This window comes from Abramis brama, assembly GCF_963993115.1.
Source record: "Abramis brama genome assembly, chromosome: 19".
Classification (NCBI taxonomy): domain Eukaryota; kingdom Metazoa; phylum Chordata; class Actinopteri; order Cypriniformes; family Leuciscidae; genus Abramis; species Abramis brama.
In genome coordinates this window covers 8,911,124-8,937,544 of record NC_139981.1, presented here as the reverse complement: position 1 = coordinate 8,937,544, position 26,421 = coordinate 8,911,124, and the positions used below count along the sequence as shown (strand labels likewise).

The 26,421-nt window shown below is 38.3% G+C and overlaps 3 protein-coding genes across 11 annotated transcripts in view; all 3 read left to right on the top strand.

Moving 5' to 3' along the window:
* slc4a11 (solute carrier family 4 member 11) overlaps positions 1-4,667 on the top strand; it is a 70,999-nt gene extending 66,332 nt beyond the window's left edge. For all 9 annotated transcript variants that reach the window (XM_084093787.1, XM_084093789.1, XM_084093792.1 and 6 more), the window contains exons 19-20: positions 1,330-1,499; positions 2,538-4,667. In XM_084093787.1, coding sequence (XP_083949913.1) covers positions 1,330-1,499; positions 2,538-2,604 — 237 coding nt within the window. In that variant the 3' untranslated portion in view covers positions 2,605-4,667. The remainder of the gene's footprint in view (positions 1-1,329; positions 1,500-2,537) is intronic.
* A 1,093-nt stretch (positions 4,668-5,760) lies between these two features.
* Positions 5,761-12,828, top strand: rpia (ribose 5-phosphate isomerase A (ribose 5-phosphate epimerase)). Its single transcript, XM_084093796.1, has 9 exons — positions 5,761-6,170; positions 7,228-7,288; positions 7,357-7,412; positions 7,504-7,563; positions 9,778-9,842; positions 9,979-10,047; positions 10,358-10,499; positions 11,467-11,566; positions 11,822-12,828. The coding sequence occupies exons 1-9, from the start codon at positions 5,994-5,996 to the stop codon at positions 11,917-11,919; spliced, it is 828 nt and encodes a 275-aa protein (XP_083949922.1). The 5' UTR covers positions 5,761-5,993; the 3' UTR covers positions 11,920-12,828.
* A 917-nt stretch (positions 12,829-13,745) lies between these two features.
* Positions 13,746-26,421, top strand: part of eif2ak3 (eukaryotic translation initiation factor 2-alpha kinase 3) — a 31,424-nt gene continuing 18,748 nt past the window's right edge. Inside the window, exon 1 of the mRNA XM_084093784.1 lies at positions 13,746-14,235. Within this exon, the coding sequence (XP_083949910.1) occupies positions 13,940-14,235 (296 nt within the window). The 5' untranslated portion in view covers positions 13,746-13,939. The remainder of the gene's footprint in view (positions 14,236-26,421) is intronic.

The window sequence follows — 26,421 nt, the reverse complement described above, 5'->3', positions numbered from 1 at the left end:
AATAAAGCAACAGAGCGCCCTCTACTTGTCATGTTCAGAAATGACTTAGTCTCGATTGATGCATTTTGTGGCTATGAACACCTGGTCGTTTTGTTCATTTTTACTGAGCCAATCGTAAATGGTGGCTTTAAATCTGTGTAAATGCTAGGGATAGGCAAAATGTTTCATAATCAAATAGTTGGTGGGATTTCAAAACCACTTATTCACATCCTGCAAGCAGAATGTTTCAGTGTAACCTGAGTTCTTGGGCTCCAGTCGTTTGTTAAAACTATTTTTATTAATTATTAATCAACTATTAAGTTAATGTAAGTTTAAGCATAACACTATATAATATAATTAACTTCACTAACCGAAGGTGATTGTTGGACAGTTAGTCATCCATCCTGGCACATCCCTAGTAAATGGTGGTTCTTATGTCTTGGGTGAACACCAAGGCTGAATTTATTTGATCAAAAATACAGTTAAAAACATTGTGAAATATTATTACAGTTTAAAATAACTACTTTCTCTTTGAATATTTTTTAAACTTTTAATTATTCCTGTGATGTCAAAGCTGAATTTTCAGCAACCATTCTTCAGTGTCATGTGATCCTTCAGAAATCATTCTAATATGCTGATTTCCTCCTTAAGGAACATTTATTCTTATTCTTCTTATGTTGAAATCAGTTGTGCTGCTTTATATTTTTGTAGAAGCCATGCTACATTTTATTTCAGGATTTATGATGTATGGAAAGTTCAAAAGATTGTGAAAATGAAATGTGAAAATACAAATCTTTTGTCTTTACTGTCACTTTTGATTCATTTAATGCATCCTTACTGAATAGATGTATTGATTTCTTTCAGAAAAAAAGAAAAGAAAAAAAATCATATTATTGACCCCAAACTTTTGAACGGTTACTTGTAGCCCTCACTAATCGACTAGTTGGTTGTTGGACTTTTAGTCAACTATCCTGGCACATCCTTAGTAAATGGTTATTCTGGCCACATATGTATTTTTTTTCTCTCCCAAACAAAACTATATGCCAGCATATGGTAGTTTGGAAGTCCTTTAATCCACACGTGTGCAAATGATCATAGATGAGACACGAGGCTGTAGCAACCACGAAACTGAAATACTAATTGCCATATGGGGGGAAATTTCACAGCTGAGCATTGGCATCATCACAGATGTGATCTCCATTATGTATGCATATAGCCCTGATTTAGATGTGATTTATATTTGTATTGTGGAGACTCATGTACAGTAAGTGAAATGTCCATACATGAATGGATCTTAGTCCCATCATCTTCTCTTTCTTTGTCACTCAATTGCCCTTTACTCTTTCTCAGACATCCTACCCGCCAACCCACTACATCCGCAAGGTGCCGCAGAGAAAGATCCATTACTTCACTTTCCTTCAGATGGTGCAGCTGCTTTTCCTCTGTGCGTTTGGGATGTACCCTCTCCCGTATATGAAGATGATATTTCCTCTGCTAATGTTTATCCTCATACCCATCAGGTGAGTTCTGAAATGCCTCCAGATCTCAAGTCACAAACTCCTGTCTCTCTGTGTTGTGTGTGTATTGCCAGGCACATGCATGTGTAATAAATCGTGTTTGCTAAAGGTCATACGATAGAATGATGAATGAAAGGAAAAGAAAGGAAAAATCTTTATAGTTCTTATAAATGTACTCGCGTTAGTATATGGTTTTGAAAATCTTTAATACCATTGTCAAGAATTATTTAAATTTAATGATTTTAATGTCATGTAGTACAACTTTTAAGTAAAAACTAATAACATATTTCCCTTACCCTTTGAATACATGTGAGTGCACACATTTTGATCATTCATTTCATAAATTTCTAAATATTTCGCAAGTAAATGAATTTCAAGGTCAAAAAATAACATTTTAAAGCATTGTTTTGTCATAATAAGGTAAAATTGTCTGATATTTATAGACACTTATTGACCTACACAGTCATGAGGGTCTGCATGTTGGTTGCTCCACATGATTTTCTTTATCGCACCAACAAATATTGTTAATATTTGAATTTATTTTCAAATATTCACAAAGATTTAAGAAGTTTTGTTAAAGGTACACCATGTATGCATTTTGCGGAAGAACATCTTTGAAAATAAATTCCAGCAGAGCGCTACAACAACCATAATGAAATAATCCTTCGCAATAGATAATGCTTTACAATGAACTCTGTTAGAGAGCCACATATGGCAATTTATCTGTTCAATAAAATCTCTCAGCTTCGTTTTTACATTTCAAATCCCTCAGTTCTCGTCATCTTCGAAAAGCCAAGCCAATATTGATTCTTGTTTTATTACGAGCTTTGTCTCATTCTCTTTTTGATAGTAAGCTAGTAAGAGCTGTGCAGGTAGGCCTCAAGAGGCGCTCTAGTGACTGACACTAGAGGCTGCGGTCTTTATCGTCCTTGTTAGCACGCCCACCACCCACGCCGGTTCGAATCCTGCTCGGGTATATATGATATTACCATACTTTGAATATATGACATTAACATACTTTGAATTGTGTCTCTGCCTCAGGAACTGTCTACTGCCCAGGATCATTGAGGCTAAGTACCTGGACATTATGGATGCACAGCGCATGTGAACGCATGCACACTGAGCCTCTGAGCAAAGGACTCTGGGAATTGTGTTTCTGAAATGCAAAACTCTGGGAGGAAAAACAAACTGATTCTAGTGTTTAACAGCAGGCATTCTGGTGAAGCACTGAACGAGTAATAGAGTAATAGAACGAGAGATTAGAAAAGAAGGATATTTAAAGACAGAACAAGAGAGGGGGAAGATGAGCCGCCTGTTCAAGACAGAGTAGAAAGACAGACCGCTGTCTGACTGTTTGACTATTGACTTCGGTCAGTCACTGCTTCTCTCATGATCTGAATAGTACACCAAAGCCCCCTCCCCCCTCTCTAGTCTATTCTGATGTATCCATGCATCACAGTACAGATCAAACACTTGTTTTAGAAGACGTAGGAAACCATCACATTTATTCTCAACAATTGTGCCATGACTAATTTACACGAGTGTTCTCTCCATCTCCGATCATAGTGTTTTTGGACACAAACACAGCTGGTTTTTGAACAAGAGACTGAACTGAATCTGTAGCAATACCTCTTAATGCTGAACACTGACTCACACGCACGCTCACCCAGCGCAAAAACTCTCATACGTCAAATAAAAAAAAGCTGTCGATCGCAGATTTTCCAGTGCATTTTGGTACATATCAGCGCAAATAAGTAATAATGTCATGAGCATGGACCAAAACTATACACTCACCTTATTAGGAAACTGTGTCTCATAGCAATACAGCGGATTATTAGAGGCTATCAATATTTTAAAGTTTTCTAAAGAGAGTTTACTTTCGAGGTAATAGACTTCTAGTTTGGATACCCACTGATGTGTTGAGAATGTATACTAAGCGCTGGGGTTTCAGGGAAAAGGAGAAAAACAAGCAGCATTTCTGTGGACCTTACTCACTGCTGAATGGACTCTGACATTTAAGCTTTGCACATCACAAGACACCACGACTGTGTACCTTCCTCAGTCACACACACACACACAAACACACACACACACACACACACACACACACACACACACATGCACGCACACACACACATAGAGGCATGATTATAAACAATGCCCAAAAGAAAGGCACTTACTTAAACGCACACGATCATGTCCGTCCATCTCACAATATATTTAAAACCGAGAAAGCATGCCTTTTATAAGACATTGAAACTTTTGATTTGTATTACTATTACGTAATTTGTGTTATTATTAAAAGCAACTAGAAATAATGGTCAAATGAAGGTATAGTTCCATTATATCCTTACTTCATAGTTGTTTATAGTTGTTTACAGTCTTTCTAAATAAAACCCTCTTAGAGATCCCAAGAAATTGGAAGATGCAGATATCTTTGATGATTTTGACCCATCGAACAACATTACATTCCCAAAATAGACGCTGTAAATGAAGGCGCACATAGAAAGAAAGACATGGTTTGATTAACTGTGGGCAAAAAAGTTGGCACCTGTGCACTTAATCATTGGCAATGTGAGATTAGAGAAAGCTGAGAATCAGACTAGACATGGAGAGCTTTAAGCTTCAGAGAGAGATTAGGCGTACTATTGAAGAAGATGGTTTTCTCTTGAAGATCTCGCAGCACTTGCGTAATCAGCATTCCCATTTCTTGCTCTCTATCTTCCCTGTAACCGTATCATAGTTATTCTCCTTGAGTCCAGACCTCTGGTGTAAAAACAACCTCCCTTCAGTAATCCTGTTTGTCATTGGACATCCCTCAGTATTTACTGTAATATTGAAGTATTCAACTTTAATTTGTGGTCGCTCACACCTGGGTGGGACATGTTGACGAGTTTTGTTCTGTGCTGTTTAAATATTGTTTTGGATTTTTTATTTTCTAATCATGAATGTATAATGTGTAGATTTTTATAAAGCACATAAAAATATTCATTGTCAAATCGATTTTGTCAAACAGATAAGCTAAATTTGTAAACTGCAATATGTAAAAACTAAGGTAAATAAGAGACATGTTTATTGGAAGGATGGTGTGGGTTTAATAGGGGTATGCTATACACTGAAATCTAGATCATTTCAAGCTGATTGCCAAATAAAGAGATATATTGATACCCATCTGTTTCAGCGCTCCTCTGTTTTCTATTTATGTTGGCTACAGTTCATGTTCATTACTAAATGACAATGTTTTTTTTAGTTTTTTTTTTAGAAACATAGTCAAACTGATCTAATCATGTCACTAGTCTCTAGTTTGTTCTTACTAAAAATACCACAATATTTTATTATTAACTGCCCTCTAATGGCCATGTTAAGTGTTGTTAACATTATATAGATCATAGATGGGAAGCCTGACTCATAATAATAATAATAAGGAGAACAAGATATTTAAAATATATTATCTCTCGGCTGGATGTTTTATGTTTTAAAATCAAATGGAATTTTTTTGTATGTGTTTAAAAAGATAGATAGATAGACCACCAATAGTTGTAAACATTTCTACATGTAATTTGTGATATTTCAGCTATTCAGTTATTAAAGTAGCTTACTACTCGTCCCATCAGTCATATCCTCAGTTCACTCTAAATGCTTTTTTCTTAAATAAATAGCTTTTTCTTGAATATAGTTAATGTGATAGTTCACCCAAAAATGAATTCACATATAACATTCCTCAACTCACACATCAGTTGTGGTAAACATAAGCTCAATCATGTTCGCTTGACATGCGAGAACCAATTCATTCTCGTGTGTTACACCGCACATTTGGTTCCGCAAGAGGTTTGTTCTCGCGCGTCAAGCAGGTTTGGTTGAGCTTGTTTATGTTCGCTGATCAATGTTTATATGTGAATAAAAGCCTAAATTAAATCTGTTCATTATATAAAGCGATCAAGTCTCTTCAGAAAATTTGGTCTAAACCATTCAATTGATATGGATTTGTTTTATGATCTTTTTAGGAACTTTTTGAAGCATCAAAATGGTAGTTGCGTAACGTTATAGCTGTAACTTAGTATTGGTCTATGGAGAGACAGAAAGCTCTCAGATTTCATCAAAAAGATCTTCATCTGTGTTCCGAAGACCTTAAAAAAAAAGTCTAACGGGTTTGGAACGACAAGGGTTGAGTAAATGGTGACAGAATTTTCATTTTTGGGTGAACTATCCCTTTAAGAACGGGTTTGCGCAACCGACTCGTTTAAAAGATCCGACTCAAAAGAACGATTCGTTCCAGAATTGGACACTGTATTCTGCTCTGCTATTGGGTCCAAGAACACACGCCTGTTATGAAAACACCTGAACTCGTACTTATCTGACAGGTGTTATTTTGACTCAAATGTTTGAGCGTCCTTTAATATATTGTTTATTATCCTTTCTGTTTCGGTTCTGCGCGTGCATGTAATGTATACAAGTGTGGCAAGTATTTTATTGTTGTGATCGTGGACGCGCTGTGTGATGAGGCCGCAGAGGTGGGCTGAGTTTGCAGTGATCAGTAGCAGATCTCTCCTCCTCTTTTTACCGAGGGAAAAACACGTGTGTAGCAGCAGCAGCAGCCGGCGGTACCACGGCACTCTCATGGCTGAAGAGGCCAAAAAACTGGCAGCTTATGCTGCTGTAAACAACCACATACAGGTAAGACTGTGTATTTACCTTCGTTGTGACACATTTCCATCAGTTACGTCAGTTTAACTGGCTGAATGGGCGCATTAAACACGTTACGAGACACACGATGCATATCGACTTATCTAGCGTTATTCAGTTAACGTTACTCTCGACTCAACAGAACTGCAGTTCAGCTGTTTTACATTTACTATGACTATGTGCTTTGACAGTCACAATTTGTAGTGAGTATCCGCTGTGACACTTTAGCTTTAATCATGCTAGCTGGGATGTTACATGTTAAATTGTAGTTAACTCAGCAAGAAGTTGAGTACAAGTGTGGCTTCAGCTAAGTAATTAATGCAGCAGTAAAGTAAGCTAGGTGATATAAGGATGCTAAAGCAGCTCAAATTAAACCTTTAGAGATTAGCATCTTTGGAAATAGCTATACGTGGTGTAACGGGTGTTGACTGTGTCTACTATAAATAATGAATTGTAGTACACTAGGGTCCGATGAGTAATTAAAGGTTTAACGTTAGTTCACCCAAAAATAAAATTCTGTCATTAATTAAGTTACTCACCCTCGTGTTGTCCCAAATCGTTCATCTTTGTAACTCTAATGAATATATTTTTGATGAAATCTAAAAACTTTCTGTCCCTCCATTGACAGCCACACAACTTCTTTGACCCTTCAAGAAGTTCATGAAGAGATCGTAAAACTAATCCATATTATCTGAGCGGTTTGTCCAAATTTTCTTAAGAGACTCGATCGCTTTATATAATAAACAGGTTCAAATTAGTATTTTATTAAAATATAAACATTGATCAGCGAACATAAACAGCTCAACCAAAACTGATTGACACGCAAGATTGTTTCCTGCAGAAGCTCAAACGTGCTGCGTAACATTAAAATATGGCTGTGACAACTAATCGAGAAAATCGATTATTATCGACTTAATGCATCTTCTTTACTGACTCTTTGTTGAAAGAAATAATTAATTCAAGATTTTTAGGCCTTATCAGTTTTGTGTTCCCTTAATGTGGGACTGCGTTTTGTTTGGTTATGTTATAAAATTATTTTTTCTTTCAGAACAATCAGGTAGTTGGGGTGGGCAGTGGCTCGACTATCGTCTATGCTGTGGACAGGCTGGGTAAGACATTTAATATTATCCACTTATGCTTATATGATAATTACTAAAGGATGGTATTTTCTTTCTAGCTGAGAGGGTAAGAGAGGAGAAGCTGAACATTGTGTGTGTTCCCACGTCCTTCCAGGTCAGTATAAACCTTAATCTGTTAACATAACACTCTTTAAACACTATTAAACACTTGTGTTATAATGGACTCATTTGAATTGTTGATCTAGGCCCGTCAGCTGATTCTGCAGCATGGTCTCACTCTTTCTGATTTAGACAGACATCCTGAGGTGAGTTTGGGAGGGGGAGCTGGACCTCTCGTACAAAAATGACTGCTCAATATGAAAGTTCAGGAAGACAGCAGAAGAGTTAAAAGATGATTTAGACTTAACTTAACAGCTCAAATACCACCTGTTTAGAATAGAAGACTTAAGTATAGACCTACAGTGAGGAAAATAAGTATTTGAACACCCTGCTGTTTTGCAAGTTCTCCCACTTGGAAATCATGGAGGGGTCTGAAATTGTCATCGTAGGTGCATGTCCACTGTGAGAGACATAATCTAAAAAAAAAAATCCAGAAATCACAATATATGATTTTTTAACTATTTATTTGTATGATACAGCTGCAAATAAGTATTTGAACACTTGTCTATCAGCTAGAATTCTGACCCTCAAAGACCTGTTAGTCTGCCTTTAAAATGTCCACCTCCACTCCATTTATTATCCTAAATTAGATGCACCTGTTTGAGGTCGTTAGCTGCATAAAGACACCTGTCCACCCCATACAATCAGTAAGAATCCAACTACTAACATGGCCAAGACCAAAGAGCTGTCCAAAGACACTAGAGACAAAATTGTACACCTCCACAAGGCTGGAAAGGGCTACGGGGAAATTGCCAAGCAGCTTGGTGAAAAAAGGTCCACTGTTGGAGCAATCATTAGAAAATGGAAGAAGCTAAACATGACTGTCAATCTCCCTCGGACTGGGGCTCCATGCAAGATCTCACCTTGTGGGGTCTCAATGATCCTAAGAAAGGTGAGAAATCAGCCCAGAACTACACGGGAGGAGCTGGTCAATGACCTGAAAAGAGCTGGGACCACCGTTTCCAAGGTTACTGTCGGTAATACACTAAGACATCATGGTTTGAAATCATGCATGGCACGGAAGATTCCCCTGCTTAAACCAGCACATGTCAAGGCCCGTCTTAAGTTTGCCAATGACCATTTGGATGATCCAGAGGAGTCATGGGAGAAAGTCATGTGGTCAGATGAGACCAAAATAGAACTTTTTGGTCATAATTCCACTAAACGTGTTTGGAGGAAGAAGAATGATGAGTACCATCCCAAGAACACCATCCCTACTGTGAAGCATGGGGGTGGTAGCATCATGCTTTGGGGGTGTTTTTCTGCACATGGGACAGGGCGACTGCACTGTATTAAGGAGAGGATGACCGGGGCCATGTATTGCGAGATTTTGGGGAACAACCTCCTTCCCTCAGTTAGAGCATTGAAGATGGGTCGAGGCTGGGTCTTCCAACATGACAATGACCCGAAGCACACAGCCAGGATAACCAAGGAGTGGCTCTGTAAGAAGCATATCAAGGTTCTGGCGTGGCCTAGCCAGTCTCCAGACCTAAACCCAATAGAGAATCTTTGGAGGGAGCTCAAACTCCGTGTTTCTCAGCGACAGCCCAGAAACCTGACTGATCTAGAGAAGATCTGTGTGGAGGAGTGGGCCAAAATCCTTCCTGCAGTGTGTGCAAACCTGGTGAAAAACTACAGGAAACGTTTGACCTCTGTAATTGCAAACAAAGGCTACTGTACCAAATATTAACATTGATTTTCTCAGGTGTTCAAATACTTATTTGCAGCTGTATCATACAAATAAATAGTTAAAAAATCATACATTGTGATTTCTGGATTTTTTTTTTTTAGATTATGTCTCTCACAGTGGACATGCACCTACGATGACAATTTCAGACCCCTCCATGATTTCTAAGTGGGAGAACTTGCAAAATAGCAGGGTGTTCAAATACTTATTTTCCTCACTATATATATATATATATATATATATATATATATATATATATATATATATATATATATATATATACACAAAATAAATAAATACAAAAAAGCCAGATGACATTACAAATAACATGAGTGCCTAAATAGAGTGCAGAGGAAGACAAATCATGTATACAAGGGGATAGAAAACAGAAAAATCATAATTAAAAAAAAATCATAATTACAAATATGTCAAAATCTTTAAATTATGTTGTCATGTAAATTTTGGAGAACTGTTATGCTTGCTTTCACAAAAGTATCAAATACTGTAATTTGAGATTAACTGAACACATAATAAAATCTTTATATCCTAAATAAATTTTCAAACTTTCACTTTGAAATCTACTGTTATGTTAATGATTTCAAATAAATGCTATTTCGGACAAATTATTTGATAATTATTTGCCCTAAAGAGTGTTTTTTTTTGTGACTTCTAGCTGGATGTAGCAATCGACGGAGCTGATGAAGTTGATGCTGCTTTGACTCTGATTAAAGGAGGAGGGTGAGTTTGGAAAACCTGTTCAATTCAAGGATACTTTCTAATTCCTCTTCCATGTTCTTTTGTGTGAAACCCCTAAGGTGTCATCAGGTCTTGTGTCATGTCCTTCTTGTGTCATGTCCTTCCTCCTTCAAAACAGAGGATGCTTAACCCAGGAGAAGATTGTGGCTGGTTGTGCCAAACACTTCATTGTCATCGCAGACTATAGGTATGTATGTGGTGACGGGCTGATGCTTTTATCCAAAGCGACTTGCGTTGCAGTCAAGGTTTACACTTCATCAGTTCATGCATTTCCTGGGAATCCACCCATAGCGTCGTGCTCTACTGTTTGAGCTACCAAATTCAGTATATATTTAACAGCCCATAATTACTGATCATGAGGTGCAAGTAGTGAAGCGTTTAACAGAAGTCGTGTGTCATTATATCTCAGCATGTGGTTGCTATAATTATGTAAGAGAGTACAAACTAGAAGTTCGGATGTGCTCATGTGATGTCATTTTGTTTTTTTGTGTGGGTAGAAAGGACTCAAAGGCTCTGGGGCAGCAGTGGAAGAAAGGGGTGCCGGTGGAGGTCATCCCCATGGCGTATGTGCCCGTGTCCAGAGCCATTGCCCGGCGCTTTGGAGGAGAGGCAGTGCTGAGGATGGCAGTCAGTAAAGCTGTAAGAAAGTCTTACTGATCGATCTTGAGTTGCAATTGTGTTATGTACACTATTGAGGGTTATTTTTTATTTATTTGCTATAACATTACATTAAGAAATTACAATGTCCTGCCCTAAAATATGAACTCCTCTTTATCTGAATTCATTTGAACTGCATCAACCCAAAGAGCTTCATTTATCATAGAAAAGAACTAAGGGTGTGTTCACACTTGGCTGGTTTGGTTTGATTAAAACGAAGTCTGGTGCGATTGCTCTGTTAGTGCGGTTCATTTGAATAAGTGTGAACGCTGCCATTCGAACTGGTGCACACCAAATAAGCGGACTGAGACCCACTTTTTTTTCAGTGGGTTTCATCCACTTCCAAACATACTCTGGTGTGCACCAGTACACCAAAGACACCCGAAAACAGGATGTGATGTCATAACGTGACCCTAAAGAGGACAGAATGCTCAAAGATACCCGGTTCCTTTCATCATAAGAGCAATGTTGCTCATTACAGTTCGGTACAGGAGTCAGAAACGCCGTCTCCTTGCAGCAGATCTTCGTGTGCAACAGAGGAATCCCTACTGCTGTTTTGACTCTTAATCATTTTATAAACTCTTTGAGTTCTCAGCTGGTAAAAACACCATCATATGTACACATACAACGAGCGCATTAAGCCCAGCACACAGCGCTGTTTTGGGTGTTCCGTAAGCTCCGTTGCAAAATATATGTCATTAAAGGCTTTTTTTTGTTTTGAATCTTTAGGTCTAGAGTTCAAAATGACAGTGAGAACGCTAAGCAAACCAGGACTAAATATAATATTTTCTTTTTTGGTCAGGACCAAAATAACCAAGAAAATCGAACAACAAGTGTGAATACAACCTTAGTATATATAAAACACTGCATACACACACATTATTTGTCATGCTCCCCATCTCAACGTTTTTGGATATGTGGTGTATTCATCTTATTCTATTAAATTTAGGGTCCAGTGGTTACCGATAACAGCAACTTCATTCTGGATTGGAAGTTTGAGCATGCTCAGAACTGGAAAGAGGTCAACACGGCCATTAAGATGATCCCAGGTGTGTACAGATGAACAGAATACCACCATTCTTCCATCACCTTTCTTTTCTCAACATGCCAACTGTTCATTTTTTTATTTTTTTAATGTTTTTGAAAGAAGTCTCTTGCTCACCAAGGCTGCATTTATTTGAAATATTATTAATTTAAAACAACTATACGACTGTATTTATATCCATCTTGCCGGCCCCAAACCTTTGAAACGGTAGTGTATATATTCCTAAATAGCACCAATGAATGTTCTCTCCTTTATGAAGGTGTGGTTGAGACGGGCTTGTTTGTGGGGATGGCTGAGCGGGTGTACTTCGGTATGGAGGACGGAAGTGTCAAGACTAGAGACCCTCCTGTCAACTGAGAAGATCCTTCCTCTGCTCTTGTGATAGACCAGCCTGCACACCTCAAGTGCCATTCACATACACAGACTCTGGCAGCTCTTTCCCTACAGGTTCTTTTATTTTCTGGTACAGAAACCATCAGATGTCTGATCAGGACTGGTGTGCACACGAAATGGGGCATTTTACACATCAATGCAAAACTTCGGGCCTTTCCTGTTTCCTCTCACATATCCTCTGTCTGAAAAATTCTGCTAATGTAACCTGCAGTGACGGTCCTTACGTCTACAATGTCATTTTGCCTTCTGTACTTCTTTCCATGCTCTACCGTGAATGTTGTCTTGCATGGATGTCTATACACACGCATGAATATAGTGGCCTGCGTCTGTGCCTACGTAAATGTATATTTTTCACAAAGCATAGTTGCTAGCCTTACAAGCCTTTCTCAATCTCATCGGAATTGAAACTGTTTTGGAGATTCTGGTAGATCTGCTCATGTTCCAACGTGAAACCTCAAGTGAAACTTGTGGCCTTTTCCTGCACACAGTGGTTAGTTTAATTCATTGATTAATCATTTCAGAGCATTCTGCCCCTGGACAAAATAACTATTTGAAGGGGTGAAATGCCACTCAGCTTTTGATATTGATTTTGTTTTTGTATAATTTTTTCGATGTACCTGTGGCCATCAGCACAATGTTGTTGAGGGATGAAAGCAGCAGTGAGTTGGTGGCACAGCTTGAAGGCCTTATCTTCTGTACATTTATTGAACTCTCAGTTCTGTTAATGAAAACCTCACAGAGGTCACTGTGATTTGGGGGTATTGTACTTCTTCAAATACCAGCTTGTTTTACTCTCCCAATTTTACTGTGATACTGAAGTTTTCAAATGTTGTGCTCCAGACTGAAAATCAATATTAAAACTGGACCAATCAATTATGAACTGTCATTTTTATCTGACGTTTTGCTAAATCAGTATGGCTCAAAGATAAGTTAACAGATTATTTATCAGGCCACAAGAGAGCGCCATATACATTGCACAGCACAGTAGCCAACTGTAATGACTTCAAAAAGTGAACTGAAATGCTTAAGTTGCCTAAATATTTGTAAACGTATTATTTTAAACCAGTGCCATGGTTGTTAGTCTTTTATTACAATCCGATAACGAGACGTAATATGTGTACATTCATTTTTAAAATAATAAAAGGAAATGCACTTAATAAATGTAAGTGCATAAATAAAATAAACCTAAAAGCAGAGGTTTATTTTCCTATCAAAAAGCCCAGAAATGAAATTGTCAAACATGACTTCACTTTTTGTCCTCAAACACAGGGCCACGTCGTTATTTCCATCCTTATACTTTTTACCCAATCAGCATCACTCAAAAAGTAGTAGCAACGCCCCTCAGTTAGAAATCACAGTAGCGCTGATTTTGATTGACAGCGTGTCAGACCAATGAATTAACAAGATTTCTTTCGCGGCTTCCGTAAACATACCAATGAAACAAGTTGGAGTCAACACTACTATTTTATTGGCTAAAACTCTACGATGTAGCCAATAATATACTTCAAAAGACAGCCATACTCGCATTGCTTTTGCTCTAGGCTTGCCTTTCCTCCCGCCTCTATTTCTGAGTGACAAGGAAAGCGCCCAATGGAATGAAGTGCATAAGAGTGGCGACACGTCAACAGACTGCACTGTAAAAGACAGTTGTAGGAAGCAATCAAAATCTGCTTAGTAGACGAGCAGTGAAGACTGACAAACGCTCACACCAATCAGCACACACTGCAGGGATTTGCTTCCTTTCGCAGCCAATGGTCGTTTGGATTGGGGGCGGGGCTTGACGTTACCACGGCACGGCCAACGTCAAGTATAAAGGGAATAACATGGTGCCGTAGATTGCATGTTTACGTTAAGAGAGGACAACGGAAAGAGATCAAATAGCCTTACGAATTTACTTGTATAACGCGTTTTATAGTCTAGTTTTTAAAATTCACTTTGTATTTTGGTATGTGATTGCCTAACTACTCATGTGCCACTTGTCCCAATGGAAAGGGGGTTTCAGTTTGGAAATGTGTGCATATCTCTGCTGCTGCTGCTTGTTCTGAGAACGGTAACGGTTACTTTGCAAAGTCAGTCTCTCTCAGAGAGAAAACTCGAAGTGGCCCCGACTCCAAACACCGAGGCGGCGGAACATGTTGCCGTTATGGAGCGGCCACATGACAACGTCGGAGGAGCCCCGGGTTTCGGAGAAGTGACCGTAGAGGACGACGACTACGGCTCGACAGGAGAGAGCGAAGAGACGACTGGAGACAGCGACCCAAACTTACATCAACACCGGAGGTAGGCAGTTACACCCGAGTTATAGCAGAAGTTTCCCGTTTGTCCGGGTGTGAGACGCGTTCTTTAGGTTGTCACGTTGCTTTCCTGACGTGTTATTCAACTTCAGTAAAGTTGTGAGCTGGAGTTCGTGATGGGCGGATGTTTGCAGCAGTCGACCTCTCCCTGCTGGTCCACCAATAGAGGATACATAATATGTGCAAACATTTACACTAGCAAATTAAATCCGCGTGACAGTTGCATCATTTCTTCCATCAATTTAGTCATTTAATCGACGCTGTCATTTATAACATTGGCCACTTGTGGGCAGTTAGCAAAAAATCCAGTTAGTTATCATGACATGGAGATACAGATGACTGACAGAACGCTTGACTGACAGCCCTATTGCACTCAATGGATCGAGCGTATGTTTATGAACTTAAAGAGCATCTCTTATACTTGTTGGACTGCCTTATGTTATACGCACAGACCTGTTTTTCTAGAGTTCTAAACTTGTTTTACTGCTATCACTCACAGCCTAAGGGGGACTTTCTGTCTAGGAGAAACTGCTGCAGTGTTTTGACTGTGGGCGTGCGATACATGTCAGCCTGTCGGAGACTGACTTCAGTATTATTTGTAAACACACTTATAGAAGTTACGTTTGCATTAATGGAGACGTGTCTTTTGAGCTTTTCACATTAACAATGCCGTTTTATAGGTTTGTATGGGAAATATTTCTTCAGTCATTAGTTATCCATTTATACTACACTTATTACAGAGGAAGCCGGTGTCCATCGGCAAACTGCTGTCTATGGAGGCAGTGAACGCTGCGCTGACGCACTTAAAACCGCTTCTCAGCGCGCGACTAAAGACGCGTCTCCTGCGCCCACCGCGCGCACTAACTTTCCGGATGTTTTGTTTTTGTTTGTGGCCGGAATTAAATATCATACCGCCGACTGAAATATCAGTGTGTTACCGCATCCGAGACGTCTGCCCCACCTTAGAAAGAATCAATGTCGACTAGGAGGATGAGGAGGTCATGTGATATTGCATTGAAACTAATTTAAGATTAATTGTTTCAGGAACTGTGTGTTTTGGTGCCTTAGTTACTTTTTTGAACCCAAAATTCTGACCAACACATTTAATGTAGTGATTGTTTTGACTACCTAGGAATTATTATTATTTTTTATTTTTTTCATCTGAAGCTCAATTTTGTTTTGGGTGGAAATGTTTGTTCTGCAAATATGTCAAGGACCTGATAATATTCTGGAGAACACATGATCTGCTCCACTGCAGTAAAAAAGATTCCGTCACACCTTGCTTTACCATCTGCATGCTGTCACATCGATGTGTCGCACCCATTCATGGAGGATTTTTCTAAACAAGCACAAGTTGGCATGACTGGTATCGACTACTTATATTTACAGGCTTTAGAAAAAATAAATTTTAAAATAAGGAATTAACAATGAAGTACAGAGAACAGATTGCAACCTGAAGATTCAAATAATATGAAAGGGAGCAAAAAAAAAAAAAAAAGACAACCTCACTTGAGTTACAGCGAGGAATTCCAGGGTGAGTTCTCAGACTCTGATGGTTTGCCAGTTCTCAGAATCTTCTAAAACCTTTGAAGGCAAAAAGTGACTCATTCTGTTACCGGTACATCTGAAACTTCTGTATTTTCTGTTTTGACTTGGGTTTATGGTTCTGTTCAGGAGGTGAAGCAGACACCTTTGACACTTAATCAATTAAACAAATAGAACATTGAATTGATTTCTTTTACATATATTCTATTATATTGTTTCAACAAAATATATAATTTATTTTTTACATTTTTAAATACTGTTGTTTTTTTTGCATTTATTTAAAGGGTAAAAAAGGAATCATTTACTTCTAATATTGTTACATATTTTATATATATATATATATATATATATATATATATATATATATATATATATATATATATATATATATATATATATTTGGAACCCAAAAGAAGATATTTTGAAGAATGCTGCTAACCAAACAGTTTTGGTTGCCATTGACTTTCATTTGTATGTTTAAAAAACAAAAAAACAAAAAAAACACTCAGGAATTTCACTTTTACATTCTTTTATGTTTCACAGAAGAAAGTCATACAGGTTTGGAACCGTATGAGGGTGAGATGACAGATTTTTCATCAGAACTATCCTTTCCAATGTGTTGACATAATTTCCACTGAAACATGAAGACAGCGCAGGACATGTTGTACAGCTCCTCCCCTTTTTAAAAATAGCCAATAGCTATATCACAGCTCGGCCAGAGGCGTTGAGCTCGGCAAAGCCGCAATTGACAGCCACAGTTTAATAGATTGAATATGAAACTGTTACTAAAGCAGTTACGAACAGTGAACATAATCCTGCTGAGGATGTGTATTTTGAAAAGTGTGTAATTTATGTTGGTTGCATGACACTATTGTTAACTCTTCTACTCATCAGTAGGCACGTTTCCATTAAAGATTTGCGCAAAACTTTTGCATTATTATTATTATTATTATAATTATTATTATTTAAAAAATATATACATATATTTTTCTAAATATCAATAAAAAACTATTGCGAAATGACGGCGTTTCCATTAACCGATGTTATGCGACTAAAACAACATTTTTTCCTCTCGCGATAAGTCATTCCAAAAATCATGGCAACGTACGTTGGTAAGTTTATATATATCACAGCCACGTACCGCACTAGACATTATTATTATTATTATTATTATTATTATTATTAATGGAAGGAAACGTAGGCGTGTTATCCAAGCATTAATGGCAAGGAAAGACCCTTATACTGTGAGCGGCACATATGAGGTGTTTCTGGGTTTTTCTCACTCATTTCTGCTCCGAGGTGTTGATTGTGGCATTTCTTTGAGGTTTAGAATCTAGTATTTCTGTCATTCTTTTGTCTTTTATGAATTTAATAAAGAACTCTGTCTTGTATTCTGTCCAAACACACCGCGCCTTCTAAGTCAGGTGACCTGTAAATGCGCAAAAACTGTTTCCATTGCAGTTTTGCGAAATATTCCTTTTTCGAATTGCCTGAAAAACCTTCTCATGCGAGCGTAAAAATTTTTTTTTGCGATAAATGGGAGTTTTTGCAAAATTGACGTGTTTCCATTGGGTGTATTTTCAATTCGCAATTTCAATTTGCGCAATTTGAGGGGTAATGGAAACGCGGCTAGTGCTGTTTCTAATGCTGAGTCTGTCTAACCGTTTCTCCTCCTAATCTCCTTCATATCGCTTTAAAATATAGAATTCTGTGTAGAATTCAAATGGGTCAGGGTCCGATACGTTTTGTGGTCTGTGCCGACTCGCACATGTGATTTGCTCTGTGCTATCGTGTCTCTGGACCGGAGCAGACTGTGTGCGCTCTGCCGACGGTTCATTCATGAAGTCGCGAAACCAGACTTCATTCATCCCAATGGAAAGCATATTTACACTGTGAATCATTCAAGAAGCTGAGAAGTGCAGAGTGAAGTCATCAAAATCGTTGACCCATATTGGCGAAGTGAGAGACTTTTTTTTGTGAGAGAATTTTTGTCATTATTTTGGAGCACATTAACTTATAGATAACCTTAAGGAACATATTCATACTAAAAGCCAAAAAAAAACTTCAATTTTGATTTCATTGGGACTTTAAGTTAAAAGCTAAAAAGCAAAATCTGCTATTTTTGTGCAACATTATGAATGAATGAGATGTGCTCTTGCTCTGGTACTGCTGATAGCAACATAACTACCACAGCTTAATTGCTAACCTGACCGACCACTTCACTTCTACTTTTGGTATATTAAATGGGTTGCTTGTGTTATAAAGTACAGTCACCTCATTACATATTTACAGCATATTCAGTTCCATATCATTTGCAGTTTATGGAAGAAATAACTAATGGTAATATGCATGCATTTTGCAACCTCTATACCAAACACAAATACATTTACCCAAGTAACAGTGGAAAAAAAAGTCAACTTTCCATGCACTACATGTGTTGCAAATGATCAGTGCAACAATGCTTTATCTGTCTGAATAGCCTGCTGGAAATCCTGCTCTAAACACCACTTCAGTGCTGGTGTTTTAATGTGAAGTTGCCGGGACTTTGTCTTGACAGTAGTCGTACATCACTGGAAGGAGAGGCTGGTCTTTGTTTCTGGTGGCATAGTTATATGTGTCATGCACACTCGAGGGAATTGTGTGTAGTGTGTTTAACACTGCATTGGTTGGGTATCTCTACAGGGGTGAGAGTAGCAGCTGCCTTCACACCTGCTGCCAAGATAAAGCACTTGCTCACACCTCTGTGTGTTTCCCCCATGATCCTCAATATCAAACAATCTCATGCATTTATGTGCAGTGTTCAAGAATCCGTCAATCACTTATAAATAAACAAGCAAATGTCTGGCTTTTATTGATAATGCATGAAGGCAAGAACAAAACCTTTGTGCTCACTTCTCCATAACACAGCGATGATAATCAACACCCTCAGGCCTTCCCCACAACATGGAACAGCTTTACTGGGGGATGGTGTTCTCCTGGGACAGTTTTGCGTGTTACACAGCATGGTCGACTGGCAAATGGGAGTCTAACCCTGGAGAGATCTTCTCACAACAAAAGAAAAGATTGTGGGGATCACTTGTGATAAAGACACTCTTAACAGCTTGTTCTGTTGTTCAGTTCATAAAAGTCCATTGATGGCAGGAAAAAATAAATAAATAAAATACAAGACATGTTGTGAAGATCTTCCAAACCAACCAACCGGGCTCAGTTCCCAGACTAGGCACCACAATTGCTGTTTAAATGTATATAATACTGAATTAGTTTGTGGTACTTGTTAGTTCTCCTTGTGGGGTTTTGGTAGTTCCATTGGCGAACATGATCCAGGTATGGCCTATAGACTAATGTAGATCAGCTTTGCCTCAGTGTGTGTATTTTTGGACTGCTGGTGATTCCTGAGGGACTTTTTGGAAGGAACACTTCGCTCGAGGTGCCCTCACTGATACACACACACACACACCAATACACACTCACGGTGAAGCTGCTTCTCCGCTGCCTGGTGCAAACTCTGCCAGACGTCTAGCTCCAACTGCCTACTGCTTAGCAACAGCCAATCAGAAGAGCTGAGCTGGCAAACTTGTTGGCCAATTAGACGAGTGGAAGGAAAAAGTGCTCAGAATTTGAGTTGGGAGAGAGAGAGAGAGAGCAGGAGGGAAGGAAAGGGTAGAGTTCGTGTGCTTGTTGTTATGGGCTTTTTTTGTCTGACTTGATGGTTAGATAACTATGGAGAAGCTGTCAGATTCATTTTATATAATCTCATGGTTGCAAATGAAGTTCATCAATCTGAGATGAGACTTAGTCGTCTTGCAATCAGGAACAAACTTGGCATGTTTAATGCAAACTTTTCTACTTCAACTGACATGGATAAGCACTTTTGATATATCGTACAAGCCGGTCAGACTATAAAAATACGACTGATTTTATGCACGGTGTGTTTAAGGATGTTGAATTGGTGTTGTTACTCTTACCCATGCGGTGACGCTCACTCTGGACTTGATTGATTTTTTTGCTCTGTTTATGGTTTGATTCTTTAAAGCTGTTTTTTCATTCATTGCGGAGGACACACCTTACTGCACTGCAGCAATGGGTGGGAAGATGGGAGAGGTGTGGCAGAGGGAGAGATTGGGGAGACGAGGAGTGAGAAAGTAAAGGGGGGACATCGAGACAGAAAACCAAAGGCGCTAGGACCCAGTAGACAGGATCCAGGCTTTCCTGTAGTTTGGTTCCTCACTGCTTAGCAACAACAAATCAGCCACCTAGATCAAGGCCTGGACTCGTCCAGTAGGAAGAGAGCAGTACCATGTGACAGAGTTTTGATTTCTCTGCACCGCGCTATGTTGGAGAGATAGAAACAGGAGGAAGATGATGAGAGTTAAAGAGGAGGGAAATGACAGTGATCTGTGCATGATGACATTTGGAATTAGTTTGTGTGGAATTAGTATGTAATTTTCATTTTCTTGAGATTTGTGCAAGTTTGTGGTGGTGTGTTTGGCACGTGAGTGTTGGAGTGCTTTGGAAATTGTACAGGTGTGCCTCACTGTGTTTTAGTTTAATTTTATCGCTTAAACATTTGACTGAAGTTAGGCATGCTGAAATTGCAGTTCAAGATGGACTAAATTTAGCAAGGTCAATTTAGATGGCAGAAGAGCTTATAGTTCTGCATGGTGATAGCAGCTTGGGCGTGTCAGAACGTGACATGGAGTGAGAAGACAGATTAAACATTCACAAACACACACACTCTGAGTAAATGCTTTAATCAATACATGGAGAAAAACTCTGCATGATAAAGACTGCCATCAACACAGTGTTAAAATGAATGCAACTTTCTTTAATGGGTTGCATTACCCTTAAAGGGACGGTTCACCCTAAAATGAAAATTCTGTCAGTGTTTACTCGCCCTCAAGTCATTACAAATCTTTTTTTTTCTTTGGAACATAAGATATATTTTGAGTAATATCTAACATACTATAAAAGTAAATTAAAATGGTTTGGTTCCCAATATTTTTCAAATATCCTGTGTAGAAGAAAGAAATCAATGCTTGTTTGGAAAGACCAACGTTGAGTAAATCTATTGGGTGAACTATACCTCTGAATGCTTGTCATCTTTTTTTTTTTTCTTTATTAGTCTTTCTGTTATCTCTCTTCTACATAAGCACTCTTATTGTCATGCACCACATTAGTGCTGGGCGATGTGTATTTTTCAATAACTGCTATATTGGTGTGTAGCTAAAACAATTGCTGCAGATAGCGGGGGACCTCTATTAACTGCATACCCTTATCTTACTAATGGTTCTAAATTTATAACACAACCATAAATAACCCACACAACTAACTCGCTTTAACATGACAAATTACCATGTAAAGCCCTATGATTTCTGCGATGCAGAAAACTCGGACCAAATCCAGACAACAAATTTGTATACATTTTTGGATGAATAAATCAAAAGTAGTGCTGTACAATAAATCAAATCACAAATACTATATGGACTAGTGTCTGTGAATAATATAACTAAAAAAACTGCTATTGAATCTGAAGTCTGCTTGTTCTTCGTGAATGAGCGCCGCTGTTTCATTTACTACACGCATACTGAAGCTCGCGTGATGTTCGTGGAGTTTCCAGCGTCTGCCGTCTCACTATATGAGGAGATGAACTTCATCTGCCAAGCTACTCTTAGTCACTTAACCTGCATTTCGCCATTCTATTTGATAAAATCATTTGATATCATGTCATATAAACTCAGAGGTCTTCACAACAACCTGTCAAAATAAAAGTTTGGTTAAACTTGAAGAAGTTACAACAGAATCCTGTTCAATCCTATTGCACAGTAGAGTGTAGTACTTCAAGTAATAACAATAATAATGCAGTTAATTAAAACACACAGAAACTCAAAGGTCTTTATTACAACCCACCTAAATTAAAGGTTTGGTCTAATTTGAAGAAATTATGAAATAAATATTACTATTGCACAGTAGAATGTATTCTTGTAGTAGTAGTAGTAATAATAACAATAGCATTTAATAAATAATTTTTAAAGGATAACAAGTTTTCATGTTTTAAATTGTAAACTTGCCAAAAATTAAAGGAATTATTACATTTTAATTTGGTTACATTTTATAATATTAACTAAGGTTAGTTTTATAAATTCATTTGATTAACACCATTGTTTTGAAGTAAATTTGTATTTTAACACAACGTTTTTATTTATTATTCTGTATGTCCTCCTGACAGTAAAATAAGGCACTATCCCATAAACCTATATAAAGGTCCAGTCATAAAGATAAAAAAAAAAAAAATGCTGTGATATACGCCAAAACCGCCAGATTCTTAAAAAAATACGGTAAAGCAGGCATTATACCACATATCCAACAAGTTATACACACACTGCACTTTTTTTCTTGTGGTGTGCATATGAAGGGCTGAATGTTGTAGTGAGTCTGTTTCTCGCTTTTGAGATATGGATATGGACATCATGTTTGTGTACTGCGGATGTTGCCTGGGGAAGATGGTACCTTGAAATGCATTGCCGAACGCTTTGTGTAACACTCCATACCGAGCTCTGCATGCTACTGCAGTGCTATATTTTATTGTGTGCTATCTCAAGCAGAAAATCACTTTCACTTGGAAAACTCTGTAGAAACTGTAGTCTTTGCCCCTTCAGAGACTTCTATTCAACAGTACTTACACTTCTACAGATGCATGAGCAAAATGCAGTATAAGCTGGATTGTGATGGTTTTAACTCCTCTAGATCGCTTTACTTTTTCCACTTAATTTTTATGAAATGGTTTTTAATGGAAGATAAACTTTAAAAACATTTTATGATTTTTTTTTATTTATTTACTTTTCCATTTTTCACCTGTCTGTCCATGAATAAAGTGGTCAGCTGGCGCAGTGATAAATTCTAAACAAACAATATCAGCTGGTTGTCTTCATGTTACAGGAAAAGGCCATCTAAAATTTTCTCACCCTCATGTTATGCAAACCTGTATGATTTTCTTCCTTCTGCGGAACACAAAAGGAGATTTTGGGCAGAGTGTCAACTGGATTTTAAAGAGCTTAAGTGAAAGAGGGGGATGGGGGCACTTTTTTTCAGTCTGTTCTTTTCATAAAGCTATCGTGTGGGTTCGGGAGATCAAAGATGCGGTCACATTAGCAAACCTCTTCAAAACTTTGTGAATTGTGTAGGAATGCATGAAGCACCGCTGACCGAGAAGTCACTTCCAAACCAAGCAGATTTTTTTGACAACGTCAAAAACTTAAATCCAATGCGAAATTCATGTGAGGGCTGTTCCCGGTCGCATGAATTCCTATTGAAATGACTGCATTGTGCCTGCTGAATTTCGCAAAGGAATATGTCACCGCGACCTTAAAAAACTGCACAAGTCGTGAATTTTTTTTTGTTTCTTTTTGGAGCTTGACAAGCATCAGTCCCCATTCACTCTTTTTGTATGAAAAATAGCAGCCTGGGGACATATTCTTAAATATCATCTTTTGTGTTCCGCAGAAGACAGAAAGTCATAGGGGTTTGAATGGCACAAAGATTTTACATTTCTGAGTAAACTGTTGCTTGAATCACATTGTTGTATGATTCATTACTGTATCCGGTTTCTGCATGTTGTCTTGTCAAACAATTGTCTGCACAAAGTCCTTTACTCTGTTAGCCTGTCATGAATTCTGCGGCTTCTCCGCAGGGGTGCGCCTCTGTTTTCACAACTTGACCACGTGCTCCCCATGCTCCCATTGTGCATGTGTGTGTTTTGCAGTGGTACTTGCTAACTCACACTTAGCTGATAAGAGCTGCTTGGTGTGGCATGGTTACAGTGGGCTTTTTATGTCCATTGGCTGGTGTTTTTTTAAAGGAGTGGTTTCTGATTGAAAGTGCAGCAACACATCTAATCCCTGATTGGCTGAGGGAGGAGGAAAGCCTCCTATGATTGGACCAAACCCCTCAGATACCCTAGTTGTTTCTTTTTTTTCTTCTTCCATGCAGTCTGTTTACATCAGGTCTGCATTGAGATTCTCTTGACTTCCTCTGAGAGAGAGAGACGAGAGTAAGTGTGAGTGAGAGGGAGGGATCACAGGTGTGTGGAAGCACACTTAAGTATCTGTTTGTGTAAGTGCAACGTGTTAAACCGCATGACAGGAATAATGTTGAGAGAGTTAACAGGGTGAGTGTCATTTGTGAGCATCCAGGCTTTTAAAATGACATAAGATAAAGTGAAGCTCCTCTCACAGTTTACATGCTGATTTTTTTTTTTTTTTTTTTTTTTTTTTTTTTTTTTTTTTACCAGTATGATACTTTCCCTTATTTTTTTATTTCCTTGAAAATTGTAGTGTTTATATATTGACGTTCAATATAAGATTTACATTATGTAAGTGTTTTTGCATTTAACACCATGCCTTTCCCTGCTGACTGTCATAAATATGCCGGTTGAGTGGAAAGTCCTGTGACTAATATATAAAATGAAGATGTGCGAGTGCAGTACAATAAAATAAGACATAAATAGAAAGTAATAGTGAACATACATTAAAATGAAGAGGAAAGTATAAGAAATTACAAAGGTGGCAAAAACAGAAAATGATGAGAAAATCTCATTGTTAGCTGGAGAGCATACGTTTAGTTATTAGTCTCTATTATAATTTGGTTTTGTGTGCATTAACTTTAATTACATCTCATGGCACTTTTTATGCAGTTCATGTTACAATATAGTCTACAAAACTGAATTGGTGTCAGGCAAACTGTTGAATTGTCAATTGTTTCACAATTTTTCTCAAATGTTTTGTTTTTCACTCTGTTTTAGTCCCTTGTTCTCCTTTTTATTTTTCCTACGGTTAAACAGCCTGTGGAATACACTTACTCTTTGATCTCATCCAGAAAATGGGATTTGTTATTTTTCCTTTACCACAGTTACCTCTCTCTCTCTCTCTCTCTCTCTCTCTCTCTCTCTCTCTCTCTCTCTCTCTCTCTCTCTCTCTCTCTCTCTCTCTCTCTCTCTCTCTCTCTCTCTCTCTCTCTCTCTCTCTCTCTCTCTCTCTCTGTGTTTTTTCTTTTTCTTTCCCTCAATCACTCTTTTGGCTGGGTGGGACCAGTGTAGTGTCCTCATTCATTCTCACAATGCCCACTGCTTAGCAACAACCAATCAGCCCTCATATTTTTGGAGGGGCCCTCCAGCCAATCAGGAGTGCTGTGCTATAGCATTTTCTGCTCTTCAATCCTATTGGAGAATGAGAACAAACGGTGTTGGCCCAGAGCACTGGGATGAGCAGAACTGAAGTGCCCTTAAATTCTGACCTCATCAGTGTTGATGTCTGGAGGGATGTGTTAACTCTCTTAGACCTGATCAAAGCGACTCCGTCATTCTTAGTCTTGCTCTCTACCCTTGCTCCTGTCCATTAAAAAGTTCCCTGGCACTTTAGCCATGAAGTGTCCTGTGTTGGCATCAGTTCTTGTTAGCTTTTATCACATAGTGCCAAAAAAAAGTTAGTGATAGTTTGACATGCTGGCAGTTTAATCATCTTTAGTTAAATTAGGACATTTATAGCTTTTATTAATGTGCATCAGAGGCGGACAGAGTACACAGCTTCATTACTCGAGTAAAAGTACAGATACCCCTTGCTAAATTTTACTCAAGTACAAGTAAAAGTACTACAGTCAGATGTCTACTTAAGTAAAAGTACTAAAGTACTTGTTTTTAAAAGTACTTGAGTATCAAGAGTACAAGAGTAGGCTACATTTTCTAAATATTGCATTACTACTGCCACAGTGCTTACATTGGTAAACACAGCAAACATTTGAAGCGAAAACTATCTAACTTGTTCAGAAAATTGAAATAGTCTGGCAAGGTGGGGCCACGGGTTTTCCCAGGATGGTAGGGGAAGACTCATGAATATTCATTAGGGAAGTCATCCCTGATTGGTGTGATGACCTACCCCTAACCACACCCCTAAACCTACCCGTCACTGGGGGTCTTATGACCTCCCTAACCCCGCCCCTAAACCTACCCGTCACTGGGGTTAAGACCAATCAGGGATGACTTCCCTAATGAATATTCATGAGTCTTCCCCTACCATCCTGGGAAAAAAAATACTCCCGGGATGGACCTGCTGCGTCTTCATCCATTGTTTCGTCCATGGTTTCGTCTCATATCTAAATCTGACCATGGAGTTGACTTTGGCGGAAAGCTGAAGGTGATTGCTGATAGGCTGTCCCAATCAGTGGCGCCTACACAATCCAATCACATTTGAGAGGGAAACAACAAATTGAGGGTTTCCGAGATGTTTCTTTTTTCCTTTTTTTTTATTTATTTATTTTTTTTTAGAAGAAGTAGTAACGGGTACTCACAGTTATGGATAGAAATGTAGTGGAGTAAAGAGTACAATATTTGCCTCTCAAATGTACTTGAGTAAAGTCATGAGTACTCCCCAAAAATGATACTCGAGTAAAGTACAGATCCCTCAAAATTGTACTTAAGTACTGTACTCAAGTAAATGTACTCCGTTACTGTCCGGCTCTGATGTGCATTAACACATTAATAAAAGCTAAAAATGTTCTCATTTAACTAAGGCCTACTCCTGGCTTAGTCTAAGCCCTGTCTCTAAATCCAGGCCTAAAAGCACTAATAATTTAATTA